We start from the raw sequence: 22250 nt of genomic DNA, 5'->3' as shown, positions 1-22250 counted from the left end.
GCTCGGGGGTCCTGACCCCGCAGCGGGGCCGGGGCTCCGCTCAGTGGCTGCAGCTGCGCCAGGCTGCTTGGAGGCAGCTGTGTTTGTCGTGGCTTGTTTTTAATCATGGAAACGTATTTTTGTATTATTTTTATTATTTTTGTTTTATAAAAGGATTAAATAATCATAAAACTTGGCTTCTCCCAAAAAGTGTCACGGGAGGAGGTGAGCGGGGCTGTGCCAGAGGGCTGGCCGGCTGCTGCTCTCCATGCAAAGAGGAGCGGGTCACAGCAGGGCTGGGCGTCCCCTCTGGGGTGTTTTGGGGGGGCTGTCCCTATCTGGGTGTGCACGGGGGGGCTGTCCCCAAGTGTAAATGGGTGTCCGGGGGGGCTGTCCCCATCCTGATGTGTATGGGGGGGCTATCCCCAATTGTATATGGGTGCACAGGGGGGGCTCTCTCCATCCTGATGTCAACGGGGGGGCTGTCCCCATATGTATATGGGTGCTTGGGGGGGCTGTTCCTATCCTGATGTGTATGGGGGGGCTGTCCCCATATGTATATGGGTGTTTTGGGGTGCTGTCCCCATCCTGGCGTGCCCAGGGGGGCCCACCCCATGGCTCCATCCCCACCCCCACCCTTCTCCGCTTTAGTGCCAGCCACTTTCCACCCTCCCCAACCCCAAAGACCCCTCCAGCCCCCAACCCAGCCCCATTCCCCGGGTCCCCCCCCACCTCTCCCCGCCCCGATCCCAGCCGGGGGAGGCGCCGTCCCCGCACCGCCCTCCCCGCACGGCGCCGGGCGGAGCCAGCGCGCACCGGGGGCGCAGCGGGGGCGCACCGGATCCGGTGCCTTAGACCGCTTATAGGGCCGATTTTAGGGCCGGGCACAACCATGCTGAGCCGTTTAGGAGCTCTCCTGCAGCAGGCGGTGGAAACGGTGAGCGGGGGGGTGCGGTGGGACCGGGGTCAGGGGTGGGGGGGGGGTCCGTGCGCCCCTGACCGTGGCCCCGGTGTGCGCAGCGGGAGCCCAGCGTGGACCTGCTGGAGGCGTTCACCGAGCACTGGAAAGGCATCACCGGCTACTACCTGGAGGCTACGGGTGAGTGGGGGCTTCGGGGGGGGGTCGCCGTGCCCTAAATTGGGGTCCCTGTGCCAAAAGTTGGGGTCTCCGTGCCCTAAATTGGGGTCCCCCTGCCCTCAGCTGGGGTCCCCGTGCCTTAATCTGAGTTCTCCACGCCCCAAGGTGGGGTCGTGTGGTGTGGGAGCTGGGTTCCCACGCCCTGAGAGGGGGTCCCCAAACCCCAAATCAGGCTCAGAAGACCTGGAAGTGAGGTCCCGGTGCCCAGCGAGGGGTCACGGTGCGCTAACGGGGCACGGTGCCGACCCCAGTGCACCGCGGCTGGCCTGCGTGGCAGGGCTCCAGCTGGGACACCCTCTCCCGGATCCCATGGAGGTCGTCTCCTCCTCGTTCCCCGGGAGCACCAAAACAGAGCCTTGAGCTTTTCAGCCTTCCTTTTTCCCCACCGGCACCGTGCCCGCGACACCGGGAGGCCGGCGGGCGGCAGCTCGCTAGGCCCCGAGCGGAGGCAGCGAACCTCGGGTGCTTCTGGGTCTCCATCCTCCTCACATTGCCATCTAGCGTCGCTCCCTTGCTGGAGGAGAGAATTCAAAGCCTGGGGAGCGCCAGGGGGCACCCCCAAAAAGCGTGTGTCCCCCCCCTCACCCCGCAGACGAGAGCACCCCCGCCAAGCAGACCGACATCCCCTGGCGCCTCAAGCAGATGCTGGACATCCTGGTGTACGAGGAGAAGCAGCACCCGGCGGGGGAGGCCGGGCCGTGCCTCGAGTACCTGCTGCAGCACAAGGTCCTGGAGACCCTCAGCACGCTGGGCAAGGCGGAGGTAGGAGGCCGGGGGGGCACCCATGGGTGCCAGGAGGCGGGGGCGCACAGCGCGGCGCTTCCATGAGTCTCTTTGAGGCGCCTCTTTAAGTAATGATTGCCGAAATAGAGCGGTTCTGCTGTGAATTTATTGCTGATTTTGGTGAGAAACCCTATAAATAGATTTTTTTATTGAAATTTGGGCTAATTGTGGCGTGCTGTGTGCCGCGGGGGGGTGTGCTGGCTCACGGGTCGGCGTGGCTGGGTGCTGGGCTCGGACTCCCCACGTTGTAAGCCGTGGGGAGGGGGAAAAAATCCTGCTGTCTTTTTTTTTTTTGGCATGAGAGGGAACCAAAATCTGTGATTTCCAAAGGGAAAGGAACCTGGGTGGGGGTCCTGGGGGCTTTGCATCATTTGGGGGAGCAGCAGACCCGCACCGAGGGGGGGTTGTGGAGCTCGGTGGGTGCTTTGGGGCACCCAAACGAGGGGGCGAGGGCCGTGGCCGACCCCCTCCCCTCCTTTCCTTTCCAGTACCCCCCCGGGATGAGGCAGCAGGTCCTCCTCTTCTTCAGCCGGGTGCTGGGCCAGGTGCAGCACCCCCTCCTGCACTACCTCAACGTGCACAGGCCGGTGCAGGTGAGCGTGGTGGGGCAGGTAGGGGGCTGCTCCGTGCCCCCCCCCATAACCCCAGGGGGCTGGGAAACGCCGCGTTTACCCCAAAAAAAAACAAACAAACCATGAGCAGGGGCTCGGCGGTGCCGCTGCGTGCCAGGACTGGCCCCGGTGCTGCCGCAGACACTGAGTCACCCCAAAATGCTGAGCCCCACCCCTGGCAGGGCGGTGAAGGGCGGCCGAGCAGCTCCTTGCCTCCTTTTCTCCCCCCCCAAAAATAATTTCAGAAGCTGCTGCAGCTCAGCGGGCACCCCCTGGGCTCGGGCACGGAGAAGGAGGAGGCGCAGTTCGCCGCCGTGCTGTGCGCCAAGATCCAGCAGGATCCCACCCTGCTGGCTTACATCCTGGAGGTGCGCAGCCCCCCCCCCTCCTCCCCGGGGTCCCCGCGGGGTTTTGGTGCTTTCGGAGGAAGGTCCCGGCCTCCATCCTCTTCCTCTCCAGGGTAGGAGCATCCTGAACGGGAGGAAGGCTCAAGAGCAGCCCGGCACCCCCCTTGGAGAGGGTGCAGAGCATCCCCCGGCGCGGAGGGACGGCAACCTCGTCACCTCCTTGGTGGGGCTGTGCAAGAGCCAGGTAGGGGGGGCGAGGACAGGCAAGGGGGGGGCTGATGGACACAGCCGGGCTCCTGCCACCACCTCTTCCTCCTCCTCTTCCTCGCAGGCGAGCAGGGTGGCGCTGAAGGCTGGGGAAAACTTGCTCCTGCTGACGGGGCTGCCCCAGGAGGCGGCCGCAGCCTGCCTGGTGCGCGGCGGCGCCCTGTGCCAGCTGCTGACCGAGCACCTCTGCCACCTCCACGGCGCCGTGCCCCCCTGCGCCCACCCCGACGACGTCCTCGCCATGGGCAGGGCCAGCTGGAGGTAAAAGTGGCCACCGGTTGCCCACCCGGGGTGTGTGGGGGGGGGGGTTTCGCCCCCGTTTCTGCAGCCTCTGCGCCCCGCAGGTCGCCGGGGGATGCCGGCGGTGCCGGGGACTTCGCGGGGAAGGAGAGCCTGGTGGCTTTTTTCTGCTGGTTGGATTTTTTGGATGAGCTCGTGGCGGGCGCCCACCCGGTACGGAGCACCCAAGGGACCCCCCCCCAAGCACATGGTGCCCACCCCGGGGCTCAGGGTGTGCCCTCTCCTGCAGCTGGTGGCGGGTGCCCTCGGCGAGGCCGTGGAGGAGAAGTTTTTCCGAGGCGTCCTGCAGCCGCAGCTGCTGCAGATGTGAGTACCCAAACCTGCAACGGGGGGCAAAAATCATCCCGGGGGGGGCAGTTTATAGGGAAAAAAACCCCTTTGGGGCCCCTCTCTCAGCTCCCCGTGCCGTCCCTCCAGGTCGGAGCTCGCCATCCTCAGCGCCACGGCCGTGCTGTCGGGCACGGTGCGGCAGCTCCGCGCCCCCCCCCTGCTGCAGCGCCTCGTTTCCTTCCTGCTGGGACCCGGGGGGCACCCCGAAACCCCAGGGGACCCCCCCCACCCTCTGCGCGCCCACCTCATCGACCGCTGCGCCCACCTCTCCGACGAGGTCAGCCCCGCACCGGGGAGGTTCATGGGGTGGTTTTAGGGGTGGGGGGCACCCTGCTCAGCCCCCCCACACCCCCCCACCCCACGCCGTGCCGCAGATCAGCCTGGCCAGCCTGCGGCTCTTCGAGGAGCTCCTGCGGGTGCCCCACGAGGAGGTGGTGCTGAGCCTGGTGCTGAGGAACCTGCAGGCGAGGGGCTACCTCCAGCGCGGCCCCCCCGTGCCCGAGGAGCGCGGCGCCCCCGAGCCGGACCCCGATGAGGATGAGGAGGAGGAGGAAGATCCCTACTTCACCGACGGCTTCCCCGAAAACAGCTTCAGGATGGGAAAAAAACCCCGGGGGGGCTCATCCCCGCTGGGGAAGGGGCACGTGAGCGAGGTGGTCAGCAGGTAGGGCTCCCCAAAAAGAGGGGGCTGCGTCCCCGTGCCCCCCCACCTCCTCCCCTTGCCCTCTCCACCTCTCTTCCAGCTTCCTCTGCCTGGTCCCCGAGGAGGCCAAAACCTCCTCGTGCCTGGAGGAAGGCGGCTACGACACCTACGTGCACGACGCTTTGGGCATGGTGAGGGTGGCTTTTTTTTTGGGGAGGGGGCTCACCCCCCCCAGCCCCCCTTTCCTGCCCTCACCCCGCTCTGTTCCACGTCCCCCCAGGTCCAGGCGAGCCGCAGCAGGGCGGCCTCGTGGGGGTGGCCCCCGGCCCCCCGGCCCCTTGACGGTTGCCCCCCCGAGGGGCAGTTTTACGAGGGGCGCTTCCTCAAGGTGCTGTTTGACCGCCTGGCGCGGATCCTGGACCAGGTAGGGGATCTTTGGGGGGCTCCCCGGGGGGGGGCAGCAGCACCCCATGGTGCTGTCCCCCCTGGTGCCACACCAGCTCCCCCATTAATATCCCTTTGAGCCCCCCCGACCCCATAAACCCCCCCAGGGCACCTCTCCGTGCTCTCCCCACCCCACAGCGGAGCGCGGTGCCAGCCCCGCACCCCAAAACCCCATATCCAGAGAGCATCTCCCCCCTTCACATCTCCTTTTTATAGGGCTGGGGGCTTGCTACAAAGTTGGGGGGGGACTCAGCCACCTCCTGGCACCCCCCTGAGCATCCCATGTGCACCCCAGCCCTACAGCCTGAACCTACAGGTGACCTCGGTGCTGTCCCTCCTGGCCGCTTTCCCCCATCCCCACCTCCACGAGTACCTCCTGGACCCCTACCTCAGCCTGGCGCCTGGCTGCCGCTCGCTCTTCTCCGTCCTCGTCAGGGTAACGCCACCCCCCCTGGGTGTTTTTTTTTTTTTAATTTTAATTATTTTTGGGGGGGCCACACCGAGGAAACGGGGGCCTGAATCTCTCCTTCCCTGCGCCCAGGTGATCGGGGAGCTGATGCAGAGGATCCAACGCGTGCCCCACTTCAGGGCCAAGCTGCTCCTGGTGCGCCAGCAGCTGCTGGGGCTGGTCCCCGGCGAGCAGTAAGTGCTGGGGGGGGTCGGGATTTTAATTTTTTTTTGGGGTGGGGGCACGAAGAAATGGACCCTGGGGGGGTGCGCGCACCCCACGGGGCTCCCGGTGCTCCCCGCAGGATGGAGCACGCGACGCTCTTCAAGGGGGTGGTGGTGCTGGAGGAGTTCTGCAAGGAGCTGGCTGCCATCGCCTTGGTCAAGGGCCCCCCCGAGGGCCCCCCCTGAGCCGCTGCACCCCAAAACCCCACCGGGAGCCCCCTTCCCTCGGCCGGGCTGCGAGGGGGCTGCTGGGGGCAGATGGAGAGCGCTCCCCGACCCCGCTCCGAGTGGCACGACCCCAAAACGGGCACAGGGACAGCACCCCGGCCCCCGGCCCTATGGGGTGGGAGAGGATTTGGGGGGGGGCCGTGGAAGTGTGGGGCGCTGAGCCCCGGGCAGGATGCGGCCCCTCAGGGCACGGCGTGCACCCCGCTGCTCGGCCTCATCCTCATCGGGTTCCTGCTCCCCGCGTCAGAGCTGTCCCAGAGCCCCCCCAGCCCTCGAGGGGGGGGATTTTTGGCAAGAATTGGATGCGCCAGCACGGGACCCCGAGGGGCGGCCGGCTAACGAGGCGGGTGCTGGCCCCGGGGCTAATTACAGCCCCTCGTTTGTATCGGGGCAGGGTGCGCGTGGGGGCGCAGGGTTGGTGCGCACCAAGCCGGCACCGTGGGACGCAATAAAGCCCTGAGCTGGGAGCTCTGGTCCTGTCTCTACCCCCCCTGGGGGGCACCCCCAACCCCCCCAGGACCCCCCCAGGACCCCCCCAGTCCCAGCAAGGAGCCAGGTGGGTGCGAGGAAGCAGCAGCTGATTTATTTCCACCGGGGCTGGCTCTCCGCCCCACAAAGAGGGGGGGACACGGGGACAGATCCTGCCCCAAAGCACCCCCCCGGCCCCATACATCGTGGGGGGGGCTCTCACTTTCACCCCCCAGCACCTCCAGCTCTGCTCCCCCCTCCCCAAGCCCCATCCTCATTTTGGGGCTGGCACCCGGGGGGCAAAACGCGCTCCACCCCCAGCCCCTCTCCACCACCGCGTAAAGCGAATCTGCGGGAGCATCGGGGAGCAGCTCCTGCACCCCCCCCCCCCAAAAAAAAAAAATAATCGCTCCAAACAGCACCCTTGGGTGCTAGGGTGATGGGTGGGGGGGCTGCTAGCTGCGGATGGGCACCGTGCCCCCCTCCCGCAGCCGCTGCAGGATGCGGCCCCTCAAACCCTCCTCCTCCACGCGCCACCAGCGGAAAGCGGGGTGGCACAATTCGGGGGGGGGGCCCTCCCCAGCGCCGCGGGGTTGGAGGCTCACCAAAACATTCAAGCAAACGCCGTCAGCCCCCCCGGGCCCCCCGGCTCGGTGCTGCAACCCCAACAACCCCATGGGCCCGATATGGGGGTCCGGGGGCAGGCAGCCCCCCAGCAACCCCAGCACGGGCAGGCGAAGCCCCCGGCGGATTTGGGGAGGGTGGGTGCCGCACGCCACCACGGGCAGCCGGGGGGGGCCGGTGACGTTCAGCAGCACCCAAAGGTGCCCGGGGCAGGGGGTGAAAGCCACCAAGAGCCTCAAGCAGAGGTGGGCGCAGGGAAGCTCCTGGGGCAGCGTGGGGGGGTGCGGGGGGCTGCGGCGGTAGCGGGCGGCCAGGTCGAGGAGGGGGAGGATGTCGGGGGCGCGCAGGGGGAGGGGGTCCAGGGGCCCCCCCCACCACTTGGCCTGCAGGGACTCGGCGTCTGCGTCCTCCAGGGTCTTCAGGGTCCCTCCTGTGGGGGGGGGGAGACAGGTGACCCCGGTATGGGGACGGTGGGGGGCCCCGGAGACCCCATATGGAGAGGTTGGGGGCCCCCCCTGTGCGTGGAGCCCCCCAGGGGCACTGGTGTCCCAGCACGGGATGCCAGTCCCTGCTTTTTTGGGGTGCATGGGGGCACCAGCACCAAGCCGCGGGGATGATGCACCCTTATGGGGTTTCTTGGGGGTGCCAGGAGCTGGTGGTGCTGCTGGCACAGGACTGGCTGGGGACCCTAATAGCCCGGCATGGGGCTTCCTGGGGATCCTAATATCCCATCATGGGGATCCTTGGGGACCCCAATACCCCATCATGGAGCTGATAGAGGATCCTCATACCCCATCCCAGGGCTTCTTGGGGACCCTAATGCCCCATAACAGGGCTGGTAGGGGACCCTAATACCCCATCATAGGATTTATTGGGGACCCTGATACCCCACAACAGGGCTTCTTGGGGACCCCAATACCCCATCATGGGGCTGATAAGAGGATCCTCATACCCCATCACGGGGCTTCTTGGGGACCCCAATAACCCATCCCAGGGCTGACAGAGGATCCTCATACCCCATCATGGGGCTTTTTGGGGACCCTAATACCCTACAACAGGGTTTCTTGGGGACCCCAATACCCCATCCTGGGGCTTCTTGGGGACCCTAATACCTTGTCCTGGCGCTTCTTGGGACCCCAATCCCCCATCCCGAGCCTTCTTGTGGCTCCCAGAACCCGATAACCTTAACAGGGGACCCCAACACCCGGCCACCAACCACGGATCCAGCAGAGGCTGCACCCCACGAGCCGCCCCCACCCCACACCCCCTTAATTTTTTTTCCCCCGAGTCACCCACCGGTGGGGCGGGCGAGGAAAACGAAGCGGAGCCAGGCGGGCCCCCTCTCCTCTAGGGCCAGTAGGGTGAGGGGCTCGCACTCCAACCCCGATTCCTCCTTCACCTCGCGGCGCAGCGCGCCCACCACGCTCTCGCCGGGCTCCATGCGCCCCGCGGGCAGGTACCAGGTCCCGCGGCACTCCGCCTTGGCCTCCTGCACCAGCAGCACCCCGTCCTTTTTGGGGGGCAAAAAACAGGGTTTGTGGGGCGTATAGGATCGGGGGCGCTCGTTTTTAGGGCGCTGCCTCACCTCGTCGTTGAACAGCACGGCCAGGACCACGTAGCAGGCGCTGCTCCCCAAGCGCACGGGGTCTCCGGGGTGCGGGGTGCCGTCGTAGGTGCCCCCCAAATCCCAACCCCGACCGCTGAGCACCGCGTCCAGCTCCTCCGTGGCGTCCCCCATGGTGTCCCCGCTCAGGGGGCTGCGGGGTTTTGGGGTGGCGGGGGCACCCGGCGGGCGTGCAGCCGAGCCCCCGATGGGGACGGGCACCCCCGGTGCCGCGTCTCGGCGGGCTGCGGGGCGCACGGGGAGAAAGGGGGGCTGTAGGGGAAGGGTTTGCTGGATTGGGGGGCGTGCAGCGGGGTGTAATAGGGGAAGGGCTTGCCGGGCTGCAGGGGGGGCGGGGGGGTGTAATAGGGGAAGGGTTCGGGGGTTTTGGGGGGTCCCGGCGGGGTGCGGTAAGGGAAGGGGCTGCTGGATTGCGGGACGCCCAGCGGGGTGCTGTAGGGGAAGGGCTGGCTGGATTGTAGGGCCGGGGGGGGGGGGAGATAAAAAGGGAAGGGGTCGGGGGGCTTGGGGGGGGCCGGGGAGGGGCGGTAAGGGTAAGGCTGGCTGGATTGGGGGAGGCAGGGGGGGGCGCAGGAGGGGAAGGGTCGTCCGGATTGCGGGGCGCAGGAGGGGGGGCTGCAGGGGAAGAGCTGGCTGGATTTGGGGATGCGGGGGGGGGGCCTGTAGGGGAAGGGGGTGCTGGATTGGGGGACGCGGGGCAAGCGGAGGAGGGCGAGGGGCTTGCTGGATTGTAGGGGGTAGGGGGCAAAGGGGCTGCTGGACTGGGGGACGCTGGGGGGAAGGGGGGCACCGGACTGGGAGCTACTGGGGGAAAGGGGTCTGCTGGACTGGGGGAGGCTGAAAAGGGGGGAGCCGGGGGGGCTGTAGGGGGGGGGAAGGTCGGCGGGAGGAGGGGGCCAGGGGGTGCTGGACTGCAGGGGGCTATAGGGGAAGGGGTGCGGGGGGTGCGGGGAGCATAGGGGAAAGGGGTCCGGGGATGGCGGGGGGCTGTAGGGGGGCGAGGTGGGGTGCAGGGCGCACGGGGGGCTGCTGGGCTGCAGGGTGCAGGGGGGTGGGGGGCTGGGGGGGGTTATGGGGTCGGCAGGGTGCAAAGGGGAAGGGGAGAGGGATCGGGGGGTGCAATGGGGAAGGGGTGGGGGGGACCCCAGGGGGTGGTTAGGGGGGGTTATGGGGAAAGGGTGCAATGGGGGGGTCTAAGGGATTGTAGGGTGCAATGAGGGGTGGGCTACGGGGACCCCAGGGTGCAATGGGGAAGGGTCAGGGGGATTGCAGGGTGCAATTAGGGGTGGTTTGAGGGGACCCCAGGGTGCAATGGGGAGGGGTTATGGGGTCTGCAGGGTGCAATGGGGAAGGGTCAAGGGATTGCAGGGTGCAATGGGGGAGTGGTTATGGGGTTTGCAGGGTGCAATTAGGGTTGGTTTGGGGGGACCCCAGGGTGCAATGGGGAGGGGTCAAAGGGATTGCAGGGTGCAATTAGGGGTGGGCTATGGGGTTTGCAGGGTGCAATGGGGAGGGGTTATGGGGTTTGCAGGGTGCAATAGGAAAGCGTCAGGGGAATTGCAGGGTGCAATGAGGGATGGTTTGGGGGGACCCCAAGGTGCAATGGGGAGGGGTCCAAGGGATTGCAGGGTGCAATTAGGGCTGGGTTATAGGGTCGGCAGGGTGCAATTAGGGCTGGGCTATGGGGTCTGCAGGCTGCAACGGGGACACGGCCGGGTGCAGGGGGGGGGGGCAGCAGCCGGGGTTTTGCAGGGGGCAGCACGGGAGGGGCCGGGGTGCAGCAGGGGCGGGGTGCGGGGTGCGGGGCTCGGGGTGCGGGTGCTGGGTGCAGGGTGCGGGGCACCCGCAGCCCCCCGGCCCCCCCCCCCGCGCATGCGCCCGACTCACCGCGTCCCGCCGCTCCTCCGCGGCCCCCCCGCCCCCCTCCGCTCGCCGCCTATTGGTTGGGGTGCCCCGTAAGGCCGGCTCGCATTGGCTGAGCCCCTTGTCACTCTGAGAAAGGTATGGGGGCGGGGCTTGGCCTTAAAGGGAGAGGGGAGAGGGGGGGCAGGGGGTGCGCGGTGCTATTGCGCGGTGCTAATTGCACAGTGCTAATTGCGCGGTGACCGTTGCATGGTGTTAATTGCACGGTGCTGACCAGGTGGTGCTAATTGCACGGTGACCGTTGCAGGGTGCTAATTGCACGGTGTTAATTGCACGGTGACCATTGCAGTGCTCATTTGCACGGTGCTAATTGCATGGCGCTAATTGCACGTTGACCGTTGCACGGTGCTAATTGCACGGTGGCCATTGGGGGTGACCATTGCATGGTGCCCATTGCACCGTGCTAATTACATGGTGCTAATTGCACGCTGACCATTGCACGCTGAGCATTGCACTGCTCATTGCATGGTACTCATTGCACGGTGACCATTGCACGGTGCTCGTTGCATGGTGGCCATTGGGGGTGACCATTGCACAGTGCTCATTGCACGGTGCTAACCAGGTGGTGCTAATTGCACGGTGCTAATTGCATTCTGTCCCTTGCACACTGACCATTGCAGTGCTAATTGCACGGAGCTAATTGCATGGTGACCGTTGCACGGTGCTTGTTGCACCGTGCCCATTGCAGCGACCATTGCACAGTGCTCATTGCACAGTGCTAATGGCACGATGACCATTGCACGGTGCCCATTGCATGTTGCTAATCACATAGTGCTAATTGCATGGTGCCCATTGCAGCGACCATTGCACCGAGCTAATTGCATGGCGCTAATTGCACGGTGCCCACTGCACGCTTTCAATTACCTGGTGCCCCTTGCATGCTGCCCCTTGCACGGTGCCCGTTGCAGGGCTGTAAATGCACGATGCCCATTGCATGGTGCTTGCTGCACGCTTCTAATTGCCCGCTGCATTGCGTGCACTGCACGGCCCTGCTCGCTCTGATGCAGTGCGTGGTGCATGGTGGCCTACACTGCATGGTGCATGGTGCATGGCTGCGTACACTGCACGGTGCTTGCTGCACATGTTCCAGCCCCCCTTTTATCCCCCATTAACGTCCAGGCCATGCTCCTGGGTGTCCCGGTGCACAGCAGGGCCGTTCCCCTGCACCCAGACGCCCGCAGCACGCGGCTCCGCGCTGCCCAGGAGCTGCAGCAGCGCCAAAAAGGGGAGAAAAATCTCAGAGGCAGGCAGCTGGAGGAGTTGCAGACACCGCTGCGGGCAGGGACAGGGCTGCTCTCAGTCCTCGGGGCTGGCTTCTCTCCCTGGTGGCGGCTCAGCTCTGTTTGTTGGGTCCCACCATGCACCCCAGGGCCCCCCTTTGCCCCGAAGACCCAAGGGAGACGCGGAGGCAGGAGCTGGCGGCGCAGCCGACCCTTTCTTTATTCCTGGCAGAGCAAAGCAGCACCAAGCAAGCAGCACCGGGCAGCGCAGCAGGGGACGGGCACGGCGCTGCCTTGGGCGTCCCGGTGCCGCGCAGCCGCCTCACTTGCAGCCCTGCAGGATGCCCACGGCCTCCCTCACGGCGGCCAGGATCATGCCATCCAGCTGCAAGGACGCACAGGGGGCTCAGCACCATGTAGCCACCCCGGGGACCCCCGTGCCAGGTCCCCAAATGTCACCCACCTGAGCTTGGAGCCAGCGCGCGGCCCCCGGGGGACCGGTGCCGATGTCCCCGAGGCGGGCAGCGCTCTCCGGGGACAGGAACCGCTGCTCCACGCTGATGGTGCTGCTGAGGTTCTGCACCTGCGGGCACGCCGTGGTGGCGGTGGTGGCGTCGGGGACCTGCTGCCTGCCTCAGTTTCCCCAGGAGGAGCCGGGGCAGCGCCTTACCTGGTGCGGAGCCCCGGCGGGGACCAGCACCGCGTCCCCCAGGCACTGCAGCAGGGTCCAGGCGCTCACCCCGCACTCCTCCCGCAGCCGCCGCCGCAGCTCCGAGTCCAGGTAGAGCCCCCCGGGGGGTTCCTCTGCGGGCCCCCCCTGCTCTTGGTCCACCTTGTGCAGGAAATCCTGGATGCGGCCGGCGTCCTCGGCGCGGAAGATGTGCCACAGGGCGCCGGGGTGGCTGCCAGCACCCCGCAGCCTCTCCTGCAGCAGCTCGTCCATGCCATCCTCCTCGCCCTGCAGCTCTGCGGGTGCAGGGAAAGGTCAGGGGGGGTCCAGGGGGGCTGCGACGGGACCCCCACACACACCCCAGCCCTACCGTGCCGCGCCGCGGCGTGCACCAGGACGCTGATGGTGTCGGCTGCCTCCACCGTCAGGTTCTTGGTGCCGATGCTGCCACCCCGGGGCCTCATGCCTGCAATTTGGGGAGCAGGGGGGTGGCACGGCGTGGCCAGGAGGGGCTCGGTGTCCCCCCCAAACCCCTCAGCTCCCCTGCTCACCGTACGCCGCGCACACGTGGGGGCGCAGCCAGCGGCGGCCCCGCTCGCCCCGCAGGTAGGAGGCCAGGTTGAGGCGGCCGTGGGGGCCGCAGTACTCGGGCAGAGGCAAGCTGGAGCTCAGGTTGGTGGCCCTGCGGCACAGAGGGGACGCTCCGAGCTCGGGGACCTCGTGTGGGGACAGCACCGTGTCCCCAAACCCCGGCACCCTGCACCGGAGAGGTTGGCGAGGGCGCCCCGGTGGTGCCAAGGACGCACGGGTGCAGCCCCCGTGGGGAGGGCACTGCCACCAACTTACCGGCACAGCTGCATGTCCCCAAAGCCACTTTCCAGCTTCAACACGTCCCCAGCGCCCTGCTCCAGCGCCGGGCAGGCTGCAGGATGGGGACACGGCGTCACGCACCGGGACCCCCTCCGCGGTGCCAACGCGCGGCGCGTCCCCGGCCACCGATGCGCGGGGGCGGTTTGCTGCCCCTCAGTTTACACTGAGGGGGGGTTGGATCATCCCACGGGGGGGTCCGGGTTCCCCTTTTGTCCCCTCTGTCCCCGTCCCCTCGATGCTAACCCTCCGGTGGCTCCCGGCTGCTTACTCGGGCTGGTGGCGAAGCCGTCCCAAAAGCGCCCGCTGCCCATCCTGACGCGCCGCGGCTGCGCCCGCAGGTTCAGCGCCTCCACCTCCTGCTCCCCTCCGGGGGGGCAGAAGGATTCGGGCCCCCACAGCCTCCCGTCCAGCCTCTTCTCCAGCCCTGAAACCAGGACGGGCTGCGGGGGGGGGAACCAGGAGTCAGTATAGGGGGGAGAAGCCGGGGAGGGGGTGTCCGTGCGTCGCCACCCCAAAGGGGCTCACCTGGCCCTGCCGCCAGTGCTCCTGGAAGAGGCGGTAGTTGGTGGCGTGGCCGGGGTCCTGCAGCCACAGCAGCCCCCCCGAGGTCAGGATGCAGTGGGAAGAGGGGGTCCCGGGGGTCCCGGGGGGGTTGGGGGGGCCGGGGCAGCTGAGCTCGCAGCCCGCGTGCCTCTCCTGGATCTTCCTCTCCACCACGCGGGCGATGATGCTGTCCAGGATGCTGGTCAGCCGATTGTCCTGGGGAATTTGGGGCGGCGTGGGGGGGGCACAGGGCATCACCCCACCTTGCCCACCTCCCTTTTTAACCCCCCCCCCAGCCTCCCCGTGCTGGTACTCACGCTGGGCAACGGGGGCGCGACGGGGGCGAAGGCCATGCGCACCCCGTTGCGCCCCAGGCACAGCTTGACGGCGGTGGAGGCCAGGAGGTCGCAGAGGGTGGCGGTCTGCACGGCCCCCCGGGGGGGCGGCGGCGGCCCCGGCGGTGACGGCAACCCCCCCTCGGGGCTCTCTGCTCCAAGGAATGGGGGACAGAGAGACGGGGCTGCCTCCTCTTCCTCACGCCCCCCTCTCCAACCCCCAAAAGTGCAGCCCCCCCCCCCCCCCCCGGTGCCACCCGTACCTTCCTTGATGGCTCTGGCCGTGGTTTCGCCGTTGGTGCTGGGCACGAGGGGGGGGGCCCACGCTCCCCAGCTTCTCCTAAAACACCCCCGTGCCACCAAACCATGCAGGGAGGGGGGCACATCCCCCGCGCCCCCGCTGCTCCTGGGGGCTGGGACCGTGCACCATCCCCCCCCGCCCCCCTGCAGCGGGTGCCAGGGGGTCGGGGTGCTCCCCCCCCCGAGATTTCCATGTCCCCTGTGTCCCCCCCTACCTGCCTGCCCCCGGGGGGCTCCATCGGCCCCTGCTCGGTGTCCCCGTCCCCACAGGGGCAGTGCCACTTGACGTCGAATTTGGCGCACACCTCGTGCAGCAGCTGCCAGAGCCGGGCCAGGACTTGGAGGGGGGGGGAAATGAGAGGGGTCAGCACCCAAGGGAAGGGTTTTTGGGGGTCCCGGGGGGGGGTCCTAAGGTTGCTCACCGCGAGTGGGGACGAACTGCGTGGGGATGAGGGCTGCCGGGGCGTGCTCCTGCCCCGGGGCGCAGCGCCGTGGCCGTGCCGGGTCCCCTGCGAGAGAGGGGACACCCCCAAAGTGACACCCCCAGCCACCCTGCGGGGTCTGCGGGGGGGGTGACATCCTAGATCTGGTCCCGTTTCGCCCCCCCCGGGGTCCCCGTACCGTGCCCGTCCTCCTGCTGCTGGCGGCGGTGGCACTGGGGGCACTGCTGGAAGCCGCAGGCGGCGCAGCTCCAGTGGGAATTGAAGAAGCGGCGCTGGCAAACGTCACAGAGCTGGGGGGCTCCCTCCCCGCGCCTCCAAGCCGTCAACCCTGCAACAGCACCACCCTCAGCCTCCCCCCCCGAGCTTTTGGGGACCCCCCCCCGGCTGCCCGCTTACCCCCGGGCTGGCCGCGAGCCCCCAGCCAGGCGTCCCTGTCCCTGCGGACGGCGGCGCAGAAGGGGCCCCCCAGCACGGAGAGCAGGTACTTGGCCAGGCACAGGCTGCTGCTGCCGCTCCTGCCCCAGCCCCCGGCCGCCCCCAGCCCCAAAATTTCCCCCTCTGCCTCGTCCACGGTGCAGAAGCCGGCGACGTTCAGCTCCCCGCTGTCCCCGAAGGCGAGCCTGAGGGACCAAAACGGGGTTACGGGGGAGGACGCTCCATGGGGACCCCAAAAAAAAGGCTCCGGGAGCCCTCCCCATCTCACCTGCGGAAGTGCAGCAGCCTGCAGGTGCTCTCCGGGAGCTCCTCATCCTCATCTTCATCCCCAGGGCTCCCCGCAGCCCGGGCAGCGCAGGCGCAGCAGCGGGGGATGTTTTTGGGTAGGGCGGTGCAGGGCACGCTCTGCAGGCACCACGGCTCCGGGCCGGCCCTGCCGGCACACACCGGGGGTCCTGGGGGGGGGGGGAAAAATGGGGGGGGGGGGATTTGGGGCTGGAACGGCCACGGCACTGCGCACATTGAGGGGATGGAAACTGGGCCAAAAAGTAGGGCTGGAAAATCGGGCAGGGAGCAGAGCCAGCAAGGTTGGGGAGCCCCCCATGCGCTTTGGGGACACCACGGATGGGGACAGCCCCCCCGCAGCCCCCTTACCTCCCTCTCCCAGCTCCATCCTCTCCGCTGGGCCCCCTCGGCACCCGGTGCCACCCCGGTGCTCGGTGCCAGCTGGGCTCTCGGTGGCTTTGGCTCCCCGTTTGGCCGCGCCGGCCCCTTCGGCGACGCCACGGTGCCCGTTCTCGGTGCCGTGGGGGCGTTTGGCCGAGCGTTTGGGCTCTGCAGCCCCCTCGGGGCCCTCCCTCCGGCCCCCTTTGCACCTTGGCACCGTCTGCTCCGAGTGCCGCGTCAGCCACGTCTTCTTCAGCTTGGTGTGGATGCTGGGCGGGCAGGGAAAACGGCCCCCGCTGCCCCCCGGGGTGCTCTCCAGAGGGCAGGGGGGGCCCGTGGGGTAGTGCTTGTCCCTGTCCACCCGGGGGTCCACCCGGGGGTCCGCGCCCCCCGGTGCCGGCGGCGAGCCGGGGTTGAGGCTTTGGTGCGCCGGGCGCTCGTCTTTGGGTTTGCACGGGGGGGCGTGGGGCCGTGCGCCCACCCAGGGCCCCCCCAGGGCCACGCTGGGCTGCGGGAGGAGCAGGGGGGCTGCGGTGCTGAGCGGGGGGGTGTGAGGATGAGGAGGGGGCCCCCCCGCTCTGCCATCCCTCCACGGGGCGCCCGGGGGCTCCGGCACCCCCGTGGCCCCCTCCCCGTCTCCGCCGTGCCCTGGCTGCCCCTGGCGGTCCTCGGCCTGGAGGTGGAAGCCGGGCTCCTTTTTTGGGTAAAAATCCTGGGGGGGGGGAACAAAGGGGGGGCTCTCAAGGCTGGAATCCACCTGGGGGGGGGGTCCCCATCCCTGCCCCTGCGCCCTGACCCCCATCGCGTGGAGCTGGGGGGCGCCCCACGGCCCTGCCTCAGTTTCCCCACCGAGCCGGGCAGCCCCCCGGTGCTTTTCCCAGCTGATCCCATCCCTGGGGTGTCCCCGTGTGTGTCCCCCCCCCGCCCCATATCCGCGTGGGAAAGGAATGGGGCGCACCCAGGGGCCGCTCTGCCTCCCGCCGCCTCCGTGCCGCCGTGACTCAGCCCCGGCACCGCCACGGGCCCCCCGGGCGAGGAGAGCAACCCCCCCCTTAACACCCTTAGAGGGGGCATCACCCCGTTTTGGGGGATTTTGGGGTCCCTGGGGCTCCTCCCTGCACCTTTGGGCGAGTTATAGGAGCGAGCACGGGGGCGCACCCCGCTCGGGGGCTGCGGGTGCTGGGTGCCCCCACCCCGGTGCCGAAGCCGCTCCCGGCTGGGTTCACCCAAGGGACCCCCGAGGCCGGGGGGGGGGATCAGGGCCCAAACCCACACGGGCGCCCCCTTACCTTGCTCCCCGAGCCGCAGCTCCCCTCGAAGGCTCCCGGAGCCGCCTTGCACCTCGGCGGGACCCCCAAGTAGAGGGGCTGCGCCCCCCAAGCCGGCACGTAGGGACCCAGGCGCCACTCGGTGCCGGCGAAGCGCCCGTCGCCCACGGGCCCCTCCGGCCCCCCGCCACCAAATCCGGGCTCTGTTTGGGGGCCGGGGGGGGGGAGCAGCGAGGAGAGGAGGAAGGGGCAGCTGCGGAAAGCCGGGGGGTCCCCGTCCCCGCGGGGCTTGCCAGGGCGCTGGGTGTCCGCGGCCGGGAAGGGCAGGGGGTAGCGGTGGTACGCGTGGCTGTAGAGAGCCAGGGGGGCCAGCACGGCTTCAGCCCACCCGGGGGGGGGCTCCTTGGGCTGCCCGTTCCTGGGCGCCAGCAGCAGGGGCAGCTCGGAGGAGTCTTTGGGGTGGCACAGGGCGTCCCGTAAGCGCTGCGGGGCCGGCGGGTAGGGGCAGCCCAGCGGGAAGCCGGCCGGCTCCGCGCAGCCCTCGGAGCCCCTCCAGGGGCACCCCTTGTCCGTGGGCAGCCCGGGGCTGTAGCTCAGCTTGGGGGGCTCCTGGTAGCCCCCCAGGGCCGGGTTGGTGGCCGCGTTTTGGGGCAGGACGCCCGGCACCCCGCTGCTCTCCAGCCCCCGGGGGTCCTGCGCTGTTTCGGGGGCTCTCCTCCAGCGTGGCACGGCCTCCCCCATCCTCGCCTCGCTGGCCATGGGCTCATGTGGTGCTCAGCGCTGTGCCCGGCCGGCCAAATCCTGCAGGGGGGGGGGAAAAAAAAGGGGCTTCAGAGTGGGGGGGTGGCAGTGAGGGCACCCCCCACCCTTCCCCTCAGTGGGGGAAACTGAGGCACGGTTTCCGTGCCCCCTCCCCAAGCTCCATCCTCACATCCTGGGGGGGTCCCAATGGTGCCGAGCAACCCCAGTGGGGGGCACGCAGCTGGAGAGGGGGCGTCCCCCCCCCCCTCCCTTTGCCCTGCACCCCTCCGGGACGCACCCTGCGCCCCCCCCCAGCCTGGCCGCGCGCCCGCCCGCTGGCACCCGGCGTGGGGAGGCCTTGCCCCGCGCAGGTATTCGCCTGGAGCCAGGGCCGGGCACAGCTTCCCAGGAGGGTTTGCAGCCAGCCGGGGAGCTCCCGGCTCCCAGAGGCCCCTCCTGGGAGAAATGCCGGCGGGGATTTGCTGGATTAACACTTCCCTGGGAGCCGGGCCACACACGCACGCTTCGGAGCCGGAGCCGTCCCTCGCCGCGGTGCCAGCCCTTCCCCAGGGGCTCAAAGCCATCCCCTGCCCTCCACAACGCGGCTCCGGGGCGCTTCGGGTCCCAGCCGGCTCTCCAAAAAAGCTCAGCCGGCTCCGGGGTGGGACGGAGCCACCTCAACGGGCAACCCGGGGCCGTGCCGGGGGCAGGACGTGAGCGCCGCGCGGCCCCCAGCGTTCCCGTCACGTCCCATGCACACAGAGCCGAGCAAAGTCCCCGTCCCCTGCTGCTGCCCAAGCCCCCGCTGGGGGCACGGAGCCGGAACGGGGCACGGGGAACCCACAGCCACCTCCCCTCCCTTCCCCAACCCCGCACCACGACCCCAACGCGGCTCCCTCCCAGCACCCCAAAACCACCGCACGGCGTCCCCAAGCTCCTCGGGGCTCCCCCCTTTTTTCCCTCTGTCCCCAGGGCAGCATCCCCGAGGCACCCGGCGAGCTACCTGGCACAGCACAGGCTCGGTCCATTTGGGGGGGGACACGCCACCCCCCCCTGGCACCGGGGAGAGGGGGGGGACGGACACACGCGGCGAGCGGCACGGCACCGGCAGCGGGTGGCGGCGAGGCGTCGCGCCTAAACCCACAGACTGAAAGGGTCTGGCTCCGGGATCTGAAGGAGGCAGAAAGCCGCCCGGGCTGCCCTGGGGACGTTCTTCTCCGAAGGCTGGAGCTGGATTTTGCGATCCATTGGCCTGGGGGGCTCCGTGCTCCTCCTTCCCAACGGCCTTCGAGCGGGGACAGGCGGGCGGCGGCACACGGGGGGCACCCGGGAAGCAGCAACGACGACGGCGACGGTGGCGAGGGCAAGAGGGAGGGCGCCCCGGCTCTAAGCAGCCTCGGGCATTTTTGGGGTGAGCGGCGAGGCGACGGAGGTGCCGGGCGAGCGTGCAGCCTCGGCGGGCTCCCGCAGCGACTGGGGAGGGCGAGGCGAGGCGCTGGGGTTGCTGGAGACGCCCGGGAATGCCGGCGGGACGCCCAGCCCCGCGGGCACCGGCGGCGGCACGGTGCGTGGCCGTGCCAAGGAGGGCAGGTGTGCTGTGCCCCGCGCAAAGAAAGCGCCCTTTGTTCCAGCGGGGGGGGGAAGAAAACGAGCCGCCCCGCCACCCCGCCGCCCCGCCGCCGATGAAAGACGCCGGCCACGCGCTCCGGGCGAAACCGGGCTGGGAGAAACGCGCCAAGAGCCCCAGCCCCGGTGTTTTTGGGGAGTTGTGTCCTGGTGAGGATGGCACAGCCGCCCCACGGGGGGCTGGTGACCCCAAAGGACACGGTGCTGGGGGGGGAAATGGCCCCGAACCCGGCACCGCTCGGCCTTGCAACACCGCGGGCTCGCCCCGTCCTGCCGTGCGGCCTCGTCACCCTGCCACCACCCTTCCTCCACCCGGCATGGATGAAGGCAGCGCTCCTCTTCCTCCCCTCCACCCTGCGAGGCTCAAAAGGGACCCAAGGGTGCCCAGACAGAGCCACGGGCTCCCAACACCAAGGCTGGAGGGGTGCCAGGAACCAGGTCCCCCCCCCCAGTGCCCACCGGATCTCCGTGCGCCCCGCCGGCCACATCCCGGGGGGGGATTTTCCAGCCTTGGAGGGGGGGGGAAGAAGCACGCCAGGGGGGTCCCCGAGGTGAGGACCCCATTTTTAGGCTCTGAACGAGGAACGCACGGCGCTGGCAGTGCCGGAGGGGTTTTATGTAATGTGCCTTGTCCCAGGGACACCCTGCGCGCAGCTCGCTCCGCGCATTACATAAACCACACGGCCTCCCCCGGCTCGGCACGGCTCGGCACGGCTCGGCACGGCACACACGGCCTCCCCGGGGGGCTGCCGGGGCCGGGGGGGGGGGGGGTGCCGGGGTGAAGGCAGGCCACGAGCAGCGTGCTCGCCACCGGAGCGCGGCTTCGTGCCGGCTCAGCAGCTGCCGCGCGCGCCCCGGCTCCGGAGCCGCGCGTTAAAATGGGGGAAAAATGGGGAGGCAGCGGGGGGGGGTTTCCTGATGCTGGGGGTCTCCCAGCAGCCCCCGTCCCTCCCCGGGATGGATAGCGTTTGGGATAGCGTTTTGTCCCCGTGGGAGCCCCCCGGCTGGGCTGGCGGCTCCCGTTGGGTGCCAGGAACAGGGAGGGGATGAGCCGGGGAGCGGGGTGTGGGCGAGCCAGCGCCTCGGCGGGATGAGAAGGTGCTGAAAGAGAAGCTCTCCCTGCCCTCCCTTCCCTCCCCGGGGCAGGCAGCAGCAGGGCCAGGGCGGTCCCACAGCGGTGGAGAGAGCCCACGGGGTGCGGGCAGAGGGGGCTGGGGGGCTGCGGGGTCGGGGCGGCACCGGGACGGACCCCAAAAAGGGGTCAGCGTGGCCCCGGGTTGGGTGCGTGGGGCACGGGGCGACTGAGGGGAGAGGGGGCATTGAGACGGTGCCAAGGGATGGATGGAAAAGGGGTCGGGCACGGAGCTGGGTGGGCGCACCAAGGCGGGATGGAGAGACCCCAAATCGCACCCCCTGGCGCGGCATGGCCCCGATCCCACTGTTTTTTGCCTTAAATCTGAGGGCCTGCGAACACCCCCGAGCCGAGCGCTGGCCAAAAGCAGGCAGCAGGAGGCCGGAAACTCCCGAATTAGAAACCCTGGCATCCCTGCAGGATGCACGGGGAGACGCTGGGAGGATGCCGGGAGGGGGGACCCCGTCCCCAAAACACCCCCTGGCACCGGGGGGGGCGCGGGAAGGGGGAGACCAGGGGGGCTGGGGGGGTCCCCAGCACGGGGGGCGCTGCGGGATGGGGGTCTTGGAGATAAGGGGGATCCCTCAGCCCCCTCTGTGTGGGGATGAGCAGAGGAGCCGGGGGGGTGCCCACATCCCCAGGGGGGTGCCCATGTCCCCAGGGGGGTGCCCACGTCCCCTGCCCTGCCCTGGCTGCAGCCGAGCACCCCAGGACCCCCCAGCCCCCCCCAGGGAAAGGCTCCACAGCCCCCCCAGCCCCAAAATCCCCCAAATCCAGCTGAAATCCAGCCTTTTCCTCACGCAAAACACACTCAAACCCCCCCCTCAAAAAAAAACCACTCGCCCAGGGTCCCCCTCCAGCTCCGTCCTCGCAGCCCAAGCCCTTCCTCCTCCTCCTCTTCCTCCTCCTCCCTCCTCCTCCTCCTCCTCCCGGCACGCACCTACCTGCCTCCGCCGCGGCTCAGGTGAGGAAGACGAGGGCGCAAGGCAGAGGAAGGCTGCCCATTTCCCCCCCCCCCCCAATTTCCAACCAAACCCCCCCCCCCTTTCTTCGGCTGGCCGAGCGCGAGCGAGCGCGGCGAGCTTTGGCTAATCTGCGCCCGGTGCTTAAAAAAAAAAAATTAAAAAAAATAAATAAAAAAAACCAAAACCACGTCAAAACCTTCAGGAGTCTGGAGGCTGCGGCAGAGCGGAGGGCACGGGAGGACACTCACTCCCACACGAGCAGCTTTCTGGGAATTAGGGCCACGGCCCAACTGCTCTGCCAGCCGCCCGGTCCCCTAAAAGCCCCCCGAAGCCGGCCCTGGGGGGCACAAACGCCCCTCAGGAGCTGGCCCCCCGAGCGGCTCCCCGCAGCCCCGGCCGGCCCTAATCCGCTGCGTCCCCGGGGAGGTGAGTAAAGCGGCGCTAATCCCGCTGCCCCCCCGGGAGGAGAGGCGTTTTCCCCCCCCGGGGAAGGGCAGCCGGACCCCGTTGTGCCACGCTGGGGTCCCCAGTGCGGGGACGGGAGGGGAGCCGGCCCCAAAACCGAAGGACCCCCCCCCCCACGCTGTCACCTCTCCAAAAGGATCGAGCCCTCTCTCCGGGCAGCTCTCGCTCGCTGCCCACCCCTGGGGGAGGC

At 68.9% G+C, this 22250-nt stretch overlaps 3 protein-coding genes across 4 annotated transcripts; 1 reads left to right on the top strand and 2 right to left on the bottom strand.

The window, feature by feature from the left end:
- Positions 1-783: 783 nt before the first annotated feature.
- On the top strand, positions 784-6202 carry FHIP2B (FHF complex subunit HOOK interacting protein 2B). Of its 2 annotated transcripts, XM_084302156.1 has the most exons (16): positions 784-916; positions 1000-1078; positions 1710-1879; positions 2389-2493; positions 2757-2879; positions 2971-3102; positions 3190-3386; positions 3470-3578; positions 3655-3731; positions 3843-4032; positions 4130-4419; positions 4499-4589; positions 4679-4822; positions 5138-5278; positions 5384-5484; positions 5595-6202. In XM_084302156.1, the coding sequence occupies exons 1-16, from the start codon at positions 872-874 to the stop codon at positions 5698-5700; spliced, it is 2100 nt and encodes a 699-aa protein (XP_084158282.1). In that variant the 5' UTR covers positions 784-871; the 3' UTR covers positions 5701-6202. The 2 variants fall into 2 exon arrangements, with proteins under 2 accessions (XP_084158282.1, XP_084158283.1); XM_084302157.1 differs by lacking the exon at positions 1000-1078 and having other exon boundaries at positions 789-916.
- Positions 6203-6503: 301 nt separating this feature from the next.
- NUDT18 (nudix hydrolase 18) lies at positions 6504-10380 on the bottom strand. The gene is made up of 4 exons (XM_084302139.1): positions 10346-10380; positions 8420-8682; positions 8131-8344; positions 6504-7264 (listed from the first exon to the last, which is right to left on the bottom strand). Exons 2-4 carry the CDS (start codon positions 8570-8572, stop codon positions 6666-6668), a joined length of 966 nt encoding a protein of 321 aa, XP_084158265.1. The 5' UTR covers positions 8573-8682; positions 10346-10380; the 3' UTR covers positions 6504-6665.
- A 1543-nt stretch (positions 10381-11923) lies between these two features.
- HR (HR lysine demethylase and nuclear receptor corepressor) lies at positions 11924-17872 on the bottom strand (the record flags this gene model as incomplete). The annotated part of the gene is given in 17 exon segments (XM_084302355.1): positions 11924-11986; positions 12065-12184; positions 12272-12567; positions 12570-12737; positions 12823-12953; positions 13118-13193; positions 13410-13581; positions 13667-13900; positions 14002-14171; positions 14283-14320; positions 14539-14656; positions 14742-14828; positions 14941-15090; positions 15159-15382; positions 15466-15652; positions 15852-16575; positions 17153-17872. Coding segments are annotated over 17 exon segments (3678 nt in total).
- Between the last annotated feature and the right edge of the window lie 4378 nt (positions 17873-22250).

The sequence above is a fragment of the Netta rufina genome (assembly GCF_964035555.1).
Source record: "Netta rufina genome assembly, chromosome: 27".
NCBI lineage: Eukaryota > Metazoa > Chordata > Aves > Anseriformes > Anatidae > Netta > Netta rufina.
Note: the sequence above shows the minus strand (reverse complement) of the source record. Positions and strands in the feature narration are given on the sequence as shown.